General features: G+C 33.3%; 1 protein-coding gene across 5 annotated transcripts in view; it reads left to right on the plus strand.

Moving 5' to 3' along the window:
• LOC103568657 (collagen alpha-1(XV) chain) overlaps nt 1–13600 on the plus strand; it is a 493917-nt gene that overhangs the window by 128198 nt on the left and 352119 nt on the right. For all 5 annotated transcript variants that reach the window (XM_053740819.1, XM_053740818.1, XM_053740817.1 and 2 more), the window contains exons 5-6: nt 3964–4239; nt 7534–7602. In XM_053740819.1, coding sequence (XP_053596794.1) covers nt 3964–4239; nt 7534–7602 — 345 coding nt within the window. The remainder of the gene's footprint in view (nt 1–3963; nt 4240–7533; nt 7603–13600) is intronic.

Here is a 13600-nt window from a genome sequence, read left to right on the forward strand (position 1 = left end):
AATTAAAAATATCAAGTTTACGTCAAATCAAATTGTAACCGCGAATAGTATAGTACAGTAAACTCAGTGTAAGCCAGAAGTATACTCCAGTCTCAACAACTTCAGGTACTGTAAATTTAAGTTAAATTTTCTTTGTAATCAAACAAGTTTCCAACCAACAAAATCTCCTACGAATCATTTTACGTTATCGACGTAATCTAATAGCGAATATTTTATTGAAGAATTCTAATTATACGTGAAAGAGTAGGCACGTGGCCACCTTTATCCCCGTATTAATTTTGAATTTATGATAATTTGTATCTATGTAATTAGCGTTGGCGGGTCGCCTCCTAATACATTTATCAAATATTTTAAATTTTGAGATCTATTGTAATCATAGCATTAGAAATTTTAATTGTAGAATATATAATAGTGGAATTCATATCTACAACATTTTTTTTTTTTTCGAAAACTCTTCCAGATAATTACTCAGTGTGATCCCGGTCTATTGGTCGAAAGACTAGGGCCGAAAATAATAATTATAATAAATTGTCCAACATCACAGTACAAGCTACTAGTTGGACATAACACTAATATTTTTAATGGTTCTGAGAAGTGCAATTAAAAATAAAAAAAAATAACATTCGAGTGAAATTTTTCTATGATACAAAAGAGAAAAGAAAGGATCCGCTGGAACCTATTGGTAACAGATGTCTTAGTTTGAAGATTCGTAAAAATTTGAGTCGAACTAAAACAAGGAAATGCTTTGATAAATTTATTAAGACCTTTACGATGACATTTATGATGACGAGGGACTCACGGCTGCGAAAGACTCGGAGAAATCCTCGCGTGAAACTTCTGGAAAAGATTGAATCAGTGGGCTCTTTGTAAGAGACTGGCCGTAGTGGTGCAGCTGTGCACCGTGAGAAAGAGACATACTATTTTTCTAGTTGATTGTTCCTATTCTTGTCTCTCTCACACTCTCCTATAACTCTCTTCACATACTCCAGTAATTTGACCATTTATACTCACATACTTTTTCTGTGGAAATTCAGAGCACTCCAAAAATGCGAGATAGGTATTCGTATATGGACAGCATACATATACATACACATACATATATATACGCACACATTCCTACGCATTATTATATTTCGGTGAGTGTGCTTTGAATTATCCAAATTAATTTTTATATAAATGAAAAAATTTTGACCGTAAGGTATGGTTGAGTGGGTGAGTCAGGTGTACCGATTGTTACACTATATATGGCCATATATGATCATATAAGATTCGTTTTTCCCGGGTTGCGAACTTCACCATGTATTTTATCCCGATCATGTTGAATGCTTAAAGAGTGAAGTCAAGGAGTAATAATTTTTAAACAATTATTATCACCATTAACCTTACTGAAGTTCAACAAGTGTCCGTGATTTATTATATTTTCATCGCTGGTAAAATTTTTACTTCGAGGTGTTCCATTAACAAATTGATGGATGTCTTAAATTGAAACACGCATGATAACTTAAATAAATTATCATCAAAATATAAATAGGCCAGCCGATTTGATATATTTAACATTCAGAGCGGCCTACCTTGAGTAGTTTATTAATTTTAAGATTCCCGGTATGAATCATCTGAAAAAAGAATGTTAAAACCAGTAATTTTTCAAAATTTTTGTAAATGATATTATTTCAACTAACGAACCGATTTCAATAAATTATAATTGATTTGCAATTTTAGAGTTTACAGAAAAAAAGACTTTTTTGAAATTTTTTTTTCACAACGAAATTTCTTGAACGATTTATCCAGGTCCGATGGTTGAAGCATCACACGATGCATTTACAGAGCTTTAGAGCTGATTAGATTTTAAAATAGATCTAATAATTAGTTTTCAAAATATACGAAAAAAACGGAATGATACAATTTTAAACTTCCCGCTATGAAAACTGAAAATTTACAAAAAAAAAAAAAAAAAAAAAAAAAAAGGAAATTATTGGTGATGTGTCAGAATTTTTAACTGAGTTTTTAACGGATCTTTAAGTTTTCAGGTCCTAGGAAGCTATTCTAACTGATTTCAAAATGATGTCGAAGTAGACGTATGTGTGCATATACGTACGTCTGTATGAATGTTAATATTCTATAACTTTTAAGCAGATTAAGCGATTTATATCATTGAGGTGGTATTCGGAGTGGCATTTTTATTCCTACAATCTATAAAAAATGCAGCTTAATCCGTACGGTATGTTCAGAGTTATTTAAAATATAAAATTTAGGAAAAAATATTTTTTTTTTATAAACTTTAAATTTATTCCATGGATTGATTCTAAAATATAATCAGCTCAAAAACTCTATGAGCCATATCGAGTACTTAGCAATCTAAATCGAACCATTGGTTCAAATGATATCGTTAACGATAGAATTCCAAAAAAAAAATTTTTTTAATAAAATTAAAAATGGTTAATTGATTGTTTCCAAAAAATTTTAAGCGTTAGAGACTTGAAAACTGCGTTGAGTGCCGCTTCCAATGCTTAAATCGGTCTATTTGTTTGAAAGATATCGGCGATGAAATATTTAAATAATAATTGATCTTTTTTTCCGGATTCCTCACTATATAATTATAAAATCTTGCTAAAACTGAACTGAGTTTACCATTTTAGAGAATCATTTAATCAGTGCAGATGTTATTGCAACCGTTTTCTTAACTTAAGTAACATGTAAGTAACATGTAAGTAACATGCCAAACTTCTCTTAATTATTTACTAATTCCTCTTATCACAAGCTCTGAAGCTCTAATTTTAATAAACCAAAGTATTCTACGCATTTTTTTCTTTCCTCTGATACCACTGTCATTGAAATCTGTACGTCAGATTTTGTGAAATAAAATAAACTATGTGATTTCCCATAAGGATCAATGCTATAAACAAATATCTTTTAATATTCATATATTTTTTTCAGTTCTCTGTAGACCTTTAAAAATTGAACTGGTTCATTATCTTATAATAATGTGCCAATATGCCAAGTTTCATTAAATTCTGAACGTCAATTCTAAAACCGATAGTACTACCTTAAGTAGTATTATCAAAACAATATAAGAAACATCAAAGTTTTCTGTACTTTTCTCGGATATTTTATATATTAACGCTCTGATCTGATTCAAAACTCATCCAACTTTCTGTTTTAATCGCATATATAGGTTTATGTCCAAGTTAATTGAAAAAATTAAGCAAAATCGTGACCAAAAATTAAAAATCACTTATTGGAATTCGGATGAACTTTGAATTACAAATCCATTAAAAAATATTATCGAGCTCTTCAAGCTCGAATATGTATTTTGACAAATGTCTCCTTGAGCTTTTTGAGCTTGAAAACAGCGGGAATGTTCAGGGGTGGCATACAGGGTCAGCTTGCTGTAGGATTTTTCTTTTATCGACGATATCTTGTGATCGAATTATCTTATTGAGACGTTCTTGAGAGCAATCAAAAGTTTTTAGTAAGTTCTAGAACTGTTAAGATTTTGGGATTGGTCGTTTTGATAGTTTTTGAAATATTCAAGAAAAAACAAAAAAAAAAAAAATTTTTTTGTATTTCTTAAATATACCTTCTTAACCATCCAAATCGGTTAATTTATTAAAAAGATATGATAGGTTTACACCCACACACACACACGCACAGACACACAAATGCGTGCGCGTGCACACACACACACCTCTAAAATGCGAGGCTTGCATGTTAGGACCTTCAAACGTCGATATTTAATAAAAATTCGATTTTTGACCATCGGGGTCAAAATGCAGCTTCCCGGATTATCCGAAAATTTGCAAATCTTTCATCGGGAAGTTAAACAAAAATTTTAAAAGCTGTTAAATGAATGTGATAAATAAAAACATGCAAGATCAAAATTAAATATCATTTATAATGCACTATTTAATTTTATTTATCTTAATGCAGTTTAATAATAAATCGATACGAAAAATTTATTTTTAGGAAGAACCAGATTCAAGGCAAGAAATCTCATTAGTTTATACAAATTCAGATGAATACTCTCATTCAGAGGAAATCGCGAAATTTCAAGTGCCAAATTCAACAAAAAAATGGACTAAAATCGTTATTCGCATTTCAACATCCGAAGTTGCTTTTCATCTTAATTGCTATGAAATCGCTCGAAAAAAAGTGACTCGAATCCCACAAGAGCTCGTTTTCGACACCGCTAGTACACTTTATATAGCCCAAGCAGGACCACATATTCAAGAAAAATATGATGTAAGTAATAATCTTTTTTTATTTGTCGATCGTAATTTTTTCACCAACTTTTGTTTATGGTTACAGTATTCTTAGCTCTCTTATTTTATGTCATAAGTAAGCCTTTTCAGCATTAATTTTCAATAATATTGATCTTTAAAAACTATTTAAAAAATGATAACATTTTTTATGATCAAGAACACATTAAAAAATTTTAAACAATGAAAAAATCATCCTAGAATTCTTCATGATCATTGAATAAGGAGGTGATTTTTGATATCTAATAGGTCAAACTCTCTTTCAGAGTTCAGGCTATAAAGGGGTGTTCGTAAAGTTTCATCGAAGTGCAGTTTGAATAATGCAATGAAACAAACAGTATTATTTTTTGATTAAAATACATAAAAAATGTCATTGGTTTTACTGTAAAAACATAAGTAGACCTAAAACTATAATAAGGGTTCAATAAAAGAAGTCTACGTCCACATCAGATGCCGACTGCCACTTTTCATTTGTCTATTATCTTTGAAAAAAAAATCTGGGCGTCGGTTGACCCTGCGGGCCAGCCCCAAAACTTCCCGCTGTTTTCAACCTCAAAGAGCTTGAAAACATTAGTGTAGATATATTTTCGAGCTCGAAAATGCTATCACATGCCATTGTTTTTTTACGATCTTTTCAATCTCTAACAAGTTACCTGTTATGCTGAAGTTTAAAAATTTAAGAATCGAAAATCATTAATGAAGCGGTTTTTAAAATTTAATTCTTGATTATGTTCAATTAAATAAGTGTATTGAGACAGAAATCAATGTCAGGGATCAAAATCAAGATTTAAATGAGTTTTGACTCATGTAAGAAACAACAAAATATGAAATATCCGAGAAAAATATTAAAAACTACGTTTTATCGATTTTATTGTTGATAATATGATTTAAACTAACAACCAATTTCGATGACACTATATGATCGAAAGAAACCATAAGAAGGATGAGTTGGTATAATTTCAGACACATTTTTGTAGGTTATATTATGATTTATCCGGAAAAAATAACATAAAATGTTATTTTTTTAACTTTTCCACGCCGATATCTTTCGAACTAATTAATCGATTTTGACGTTTGAGGTGGCAATCAGCGCGTTTTATTGAATTCTTGAGCTGATAAAAATTTGAAATCGATCGCGTCAGTCGTTTCGAAAAAATTGAGAAAGAACCGTTTTTCACCATTTCTTTCTTCAACGATATCTCGCGAACGAATGAATGGATTTTGATGGTTGAGGCGTTAATCGACGTATTTTATTGAGTTCTAGAACTGATCCGATTTTGGAATTGTTTGGTTAAGTTATTTCAAAGATATTTGCAAATAACTGTTTTTTACCATTTCTTTCTCCCGCGATATCTCTCGAAGAAACCGACCAATTGAGATGGCTAAGGTGGCAATCGACGCGTTTTATCAAATTCTAGAGCTGATTAGATTTTGAAGTCGATCGTTTGAGTCGTTTCTGAGAAATCACTAAAAAACTAAAAAAAAAATTTTTTTTTTTCGTAATTCGCAAATATTTTCGAGCCTATTCGATTAAATGATCTGAAATTTTTAGAAAAGTTGATGGCCAACAAGCTCTTTCAATTGCCACCTCAACCATCCAAATGAATTCATTAGTTAGAAAGTTATAGACCGGTCACACACATACATACACATATACACATACACACGTACACACACACTCACATACAGACACTCGGACATCATTCTGAAAATAGCCAGAATAGCTTCCTAGGACCTCAAAACGTCGACATCTGATGAAAACTCGATTTTCGAAAATCGGGGTGAAAACAATAACTTCCCGAAATTTTTGAAAATCGTCGATTTTCTTAGCGGGAAGTTAAAAAAATTAATCGGTCTATCGGTTGACCCTGCGGACCAGCCCTAAAACTTTCTGTTGTTTTCGACTTCAAGGAGCTTGAAAAAATTGTTGTGAATGCATTTTCGAGCTCTTTGAACTCAAAAATACTTTTGTTTGCCGTTCTTTTTGAGAAAAAACGTTTCTTGCCATTTTTTCTCCAACGATATCTCTTAAACGAATTAACCGATTGAGACGTTCAAGGTGGCAATCGACGTGTTTTATCAAATTCTATAGCTGATCGAAAATTGACATTGATTTATCAAGTCGTTTTTGATAAATTTCGAAAAAACTAAAAAAAAATTTAGTTAATCCTTTTGACAACGGTTTCCCTTGAACGAATAAACCAATTTTGATAGTTGTGGTGGCATTCGACGTGGTTTATGAAGTTCCAGAGCCCAGTTGATTTTGAAATTAATCCATCGAGCATATTACAAGTTATCAAAAAAAACCTTTTTGAAAAACTTTTATTTTTGGAATATCTCCGAACAAGCCATACTGATCAAGCTCAATTATTCACAGCTTTAAGATATTGACAAGCCGCGTCGAATGAGACCTTGGAGATTGAAATCGGTTCATCCGTTCAAAAGTTAGATATTCACATACGTACGTACGTACGTACATACATACATACATACACTTGGACATTATCTAGAAATTAGTCGGAATAGCTTCGTAGAAACTCAAACCGTCAAGATCTCTTAGAAATCGATTTTCGAAAATCAGACCGAAACCAATAACTTCCCGAATTTTTGAAAATTTCTAATTTTCTTAGCGGGAAGTTAAAAAATTGTTTTTAAGTATGAAGAAGCCCAGTTTCTCAGATTTTTTCATTATTTCACCATTTTTTGAAATGATTAAATAAAACTGATCACTGGACTAAATGACTAGATATGACAAGACTTATCGTTCGGCCGGCTCAAGTAAATTATCGTGAGCTCTGATTGTAAAGTAGGAACCTCGCTAAGCGTCATCCGTCTACTAACCTACTGCTCCACTATGGGTGGTAACTAGGGCCTAAGTCCTCGAGTCACTGCTTGCTGGCCTTTTTAAAGGAAAATTCTGAGGGCGTGGAACTACACCACTATTGTCTCAATAGAATTCGATCTAGGGGGCCCCTGACCTGGTCCTAAGTGACAAGAGTGTTAATTAAGATACAATTGTTCTAATAGATGGCCGAAGGGTCATCTAGACTTTCGCACTCGATTTTCAAGTCGAAACACACTGTTACATGATATAAAGCTGTTATACTTTTACCCAGAATGGATCAATTAGCTCCTACAATGATTATGCAACAGCACAAGTAACTTTTAAATAGACTCGGTATACGTGATAAACTAAGCTCTATTTAAAAACAATGTGTCATCCAATCAATTGTGCAGTTGAAACTTATAAATTAATGACGTAAATTATTTTTTTTAGGGCTTAATCCAAACATTGAGACTACATTCTGGACTACCGCAAGATCTCATTAAATGTACTGATACAGAGGTGAGTGAGTTACGTAAATCTATGATAAAGAAAATTTCATAGCGAATAACGAGACACTCTTTAATTTTTCGAAGACTCCGAAATTTTCGGGCTCGAAAACTTAATGGCAAAAGTTGTGGATATTTTTCATGAAAAAATAGTTATGTCAACAAAATTTGTTTTATTGAACATCAAAGAATCATCAGTTTTAAAATGAAAATGCTTGTATAGTGTTAGGTGCTGGAGTCATGTCGGCTTTTGGTCTGCCAGAGCGAAGTATTTAAATTGGATATGACTGCAGTTTTTCAGATACATGGGTAGTTCTTGAAATTTCAATATAATCCGTTTGTTGATTAAATAATAAATAAACTTGTTTCAACTAATAATTTGTTGATAGTTATTTATTTTATTAGAGGTCTCGATTTTAGTATAGCTTCGATTTCGATTATTGAGGTTGTAATGAGACGTTCGTCATTTTCATTTATATTTATTATTTTAACTATCCGCGTAGCCGTCCAGAGAAGCGCTTTTCTTTGTTCCAGGTTATCCAAGAACTCGTGGTCAAACAGGAAAACATTCGTACGAATATTTTTCCATCGAAAGCCCCATGCGATGTGTTCACAGCCCTAAAGGAACTTAAATCGACCCGCGAATTAGCGACGTGCTATTGGTGTCCTCTCTTACCATCAATTAAGGAGTGTACGCAGCTGGATTGCAGGAGTGATACCGTGCGAGTCTATATGACGTGTCCCCTAGGATGGGGCAAAGTAATCAATAGGATACGGAAGTTTGTGCTCAACAATTAGAATATAATAAAAAAGAATTCGCGCAAATTTCCCTCTATGAAAATGACAACCGCGAACAAATTCACGTGAATTAAATAGAAAGATAGCTTAAAATATCGAATGTCACGAAATAACGTCGAAATTAATGTTGTGATACAAAAAAAATTGTCAATAAGATATTCTTATCAAGTCACATTATGCGAAAGTTATCAAATCAGGTCTATGTACACTAAGATATAATTATTTTCATGAAAAATGAAAATGACTAATAAAATTCATATGCAATTATGACTTTTAGTGCCTACAAATTCAATTAATTTTCAAAATAAATATTTTATAGGAAACTCGTTGCTTTTTGCTCTTTTCCAAAATAATTTATTTGCACAAAGATTATTTTCTATGGCCTAATAATATTTTGTTAGCATTGAATTTTTTTCAGTTACAAAAAAAATAATATTATATTCTTACGAATAAAAATATTTTATTCTGATACATTTATATTATTCACACTTTATCGGAATATGTTGAAAATAAATATAATCAAAAAGTATTGTAATATATTTTTTTAATTTTATATAAAAATTTTAATACTGCGATTTGAACAGCAAGTATTACGATTGCAAACAGTAATTTAGGTTGAATCAAAAATGCAAATATTTTGAACGTTATTTCGGCAGAAAATCATCGAGATAATTACAGAGAAAATAAGCAAGACAACTAATAAGACAATTAGCAAGACAATTAGCAAGACAATTAACTAGACAACTAACCAGACAATCATCAAGACAATGTGCGAGACCATCATCAAGACAATCACAGAGACAACTTAAGAGACAATCTAATAGTCATGCTAATGATCTTGCGGATTGTCTTGATGATGGTTTGGCTGATTGTCTTGTTAGTTGTCTTAATGATGGTCATGCTGATTATTTTGTTAGTTGTCTTCATGATGGTCTTGCTAATTGTCTTGCTGATTGTCTTACACTTGTCTTGTTCATTGTCTTGAGAATTGTCTTGCTAATTGTCTCGTAAGTTGTCTCTGTAATTGTCTTTATGATGGTCACGCACATTGTCTTGGTGTTAGTTGTCTTGCTTATTGTTTCTGTAATTATCTCGATGATTTTTTGCCGAAATAACATTCAAAATATTTGCATTTTTGATTCAACCTAAATTACTGTTTGCAATCGTAATACTTGCTGTTCAAATCGCAGTATTAAAATTTTTATATAAAATTAAAAAAATATATTACAATACTTTTTGATTATATTTATTTTCAACATATTCCGATAAAGTGTGAATAATATAAATGTATCAGAATAAAATATTTTTATTCGTAAGAATATAATATTATTTTTTTTGTAACTGAAAAAAATTCAATGCTAACAAAATATTATTAGGCCATAGAAAATAATCTTTGTGCAAATAAATTATTTTGGAAAAGAGCAAAAAGCAACGAGTTTCCTATAAAATATTTATTTTGAAAATTAATTGAATTTGTAGGCACTAAAAGTCATAATTGCATATTAATTTTATTAGTCATTTTCATTTTTCATGAAAATAATTATATCTTAGTGTACATAGACCTGATTTGATAACTTTCGCATAATGTGACTTGATAAGAATATCTTATTGACAATTTTTTTTTGTATCACAACATTAATTTCGACGTTATTTCGTGACATTCGATATTTTAAGCTATCTTTCTATTTAATTCACGTGAATTTGTTCGCGGTTGTCATTTTCATAGAGGGAAATTTGCGCGAATTCTTTTTTATCATATCCTAATTGTTGAACACAAACTCCCGTACCCTGGTAATCAATTAAGCGGTCGGTAACCTGGATTAACGTCAGATCATGAATGGTGCCAAAACCATATGCCACGATGTCGGAAGTGATGGGCGCATGAAATTTGTGGGGAAAGGAAAACTCCTTCTCCTCTGGGCCACCATTTTAGTGAATGGTCACGTTCGATATTATAAAGTAAAATCTAATCAAATTTGTGAAATCTTTGCCGGTAAAGTTCTGGTTATAGTTTTAGGTATTAAAACGCTTATTTCTCTAGCTTTTGGCAGTATTATTTTCGTGGGCTGGATGCTCGTTAATTAGTAATTTTACAATAAAGTAATTCGTCGTTCGATCAGTGATGACATAGGTAAGCCTTCTATAGAGCTCTTATTGATTTGTTCCTGTAACGGTGGTGTACGTAAGTAAATGTCAACGTTGGAATCTAGTTGCTGGGTCCCCAGCCACTGAGAATCGTCAAATCCTCAGATAAATAAGTCAAAGTCTTATTAGTTTAGAAGTAACGTAATAAAAAGAACCATTTAGTTTAGTGAATTATGTAGAGATTTGATAAAAAAAAATGAATTTGTGAACGTGTGATTTCCAGCGTAAAAATATTTCAAACTGAAAAAAAATAATTTTTTTTTTCGCAGCCGAAAAAAGGCCTAAGTAATGAACGCGGGGCCAAAACTCACTAGGCCGAAAAAAGGCTAAAATTCGGCTGACACTCGTTTTGTCTAAAAAAAGGCCGACAATGAAGCTAAAAAATGGCTGATGTTAGAGACGAGTAGTTATATTATTATTATTATTATTATTATTATTATTATTATTATTATTATTATTATTATTATTATTATTATTATTATTTTTTAAGTTAAATGCTCAGGGGGATTATCCCCGGTAGTCCGACTCTACCGAAGGCCTCACCTAAGCGCCAAATCATTACTGCTGCGATGCTTCATCAACAAAGTGATGATCATGTAGACACTCCAAGCTCTGTAAACCTCTCCCTCCAATGTGCCGGGAAAGGTATTATCTGGTGACTGAGGATTTAGGATGCATGCTCCGATGCATATTCATAACTTTGCGTGTCTCAATATCGAGGTCTCTGAGCTCTTTTCGGGCCCATTTAGAAACACCGGAAGAGTACAGGAGTACCGGGACAGCAAGCATGTTTGTTGCAGAGACTTTGTTTTTCCCGGAAAGCTCTGATGACCAGATTTTCCGGAGTCTCCGCACATACTCGCTGCAGAGAGTCGTTTTGATTTTCGAGACGTCCTGCGTAGGACTCCCGTTAATTCCTAGATATTTGTACGACTCTCCGGATGATCAATGACGCTCTGATCTACTAGCTCAATATTTTCACGGACATCAGAACACTTTTCCTTCACCAGATTAACGACCGCACACTTGTCCAACCCAAAAGCTATGCCGACATCCCGGGTATACTCTCCTACGATATTCAAGGCTGTCTGAAGGTGTTCCTCATCAGGAGCATATACCTTCAGATCATCCATATAGAGTGTGGGTGATCGAATACTTCCGATCAGTTGGTGGGCCCACTAAGTATCGACGGGTGCGGCGTAGCGCAACAGATATTGGCAGCAGTGAGATGTGAAACAGCAGAGGGCTCAGAGAATCTCCCTGAAAGACTCCTCGTTTGTACTGTACAACTTCGGTTATACGCTTGTCGTTGCCACATGAAATGAGGAACCATGTTCGCCAAAGCTGCATCGTACGCTGAATGCATCCCACTGTATCGTGATTGACCCCAAGGCATTTGAGCAAAATGAGAATATGCTCATGAGGTGTTAAGTCAAATGCCTTGCGGTAGTCAATCCAGGCCATTGACAGGTTCGCTGATAGTAGATCGCGTCTTGAATGACACAACGATCCACTAACAGATTCTCTTTGCAACCTGACAGGCCTCTTTTACTGCCACGTTGTTCGTATATCTGCTGCCATACAGGGTTTATCTCCTGCAGAATGCGATTATTCAAGATTTGGGTGAAAATCTTATAAACCGCATTCAAACAGGTGATAGGCTTGTAGTTATTCGGGTCAGACAAGTCACCTTTCTTCGGGATGAGCACGGTTCGATCTTCTACAAGCCAGCATGGAATTGATTTATTACTTCTGATGAACGCTGTAAAAGTCCGGGCCAGATGACTGTGGGTAGAAGTTAGTTTCTTCCACCAAAACAAGTTAATGCCATCCGGACCCGGAGCAGCCCAGTTCTTACCATTATTCAGAGCTGAACGAACTTCTTCCACGCTGACTTCACGCCTCTCTTTATCAGCATTATCGTTGTGATTATTATTATTATTATTATTATTATTATTATTATTATTATTATTATTATTATTATTATTATTATTATCATTATTATTATTATATAATATAGCTCAAGGAACTCGAAAACAGTGGGAAGTTTTAGGGCTGGTCCGCAGGGTCAATCGATAGACAGATTTTTTTTTTTAATAGTTTAATTATGCGGGAATCATCTATGTTATTAATTTTAATTTTTGTGCCAGATACTCGAAATGTACGACATTTAGCGCCTATAACCGTGAAGTCATCGACGGATCAAAAAATATATTTTTGGTTACATGTGCGATAGCAAACGACCAAAAAATATCGAAGTAACTCAACAAACTATCTTGTGCCAAAATTTATCATCATATTTATTCGTACACTTACCGACTTCTCTCATTATCAACAAATACTCAAAACAATCTTACCAAATAAATGAACGCGGATTTATAATCTGCTGTTTATTGGCACTAAATGTAGTACATTTTAAATATCTATCACAAAAACTAATGTTTATCTAGTGTCACGATCGAAGTGAGTGAAGGCGACGGGCGAAAGGGTAATTTAATTCTATTGTTTAATATCAGAATGCTGATTTTTCCTATTCTATAACTCAGCCAAGGAGTTCGATTGAACGTCACGTGGTTAGTGTGAGAACGTATAAGGGATTAGGCACCGATTGTTAATTTATAAATTATAATGTGAAATTATTTTTATTCTGTCATCCAACCAAGGATCTTTAATGACGTGGCTAATATAAGAATGTTATAATTTCGTGTTGTTCTACAACTTATGTATCTATTCGTACCGAGCGGATGATCTATAGACCGTCCCGTTCAACGACCTGCGTGGCGTTAGGGTAGGTCAGGGACTCTGAGCGAGAGGGATGTTGAGTCGGTGAATATGGGCCCTCGTGAAGACCGTGTTCTTTCCCTGTCTTCATTTAAGGTTACTATGACTTAGATCACCAACACTCGAATGCCGGAGAAAAGGACAGCAAATAAAGAGACAGATGTATACAAAAACATGTGTAGTATATTGACAAATTAAATGTTACAAAAATATTACAGTAATGAACTTACCCCAGTGGGTTGAAATACCTGCACACACACTCACTCCAGATTCACCGATTTGAATTT

This window comes from Microplitis demolitor, chromosome 7 (genome assembly GCF_026212275.2).
Source record: "Microplitis demolitor isolate Queensland-Clemson2020A chromosome 7, iyMicDemo2.1a, whole genome shotgun sequence".
NCBI lineage: Eukaryota > Metazoa > Arthropoda > Insecta > Hymenoptera > Braconidae > Microplitis > Microplitis demolitor.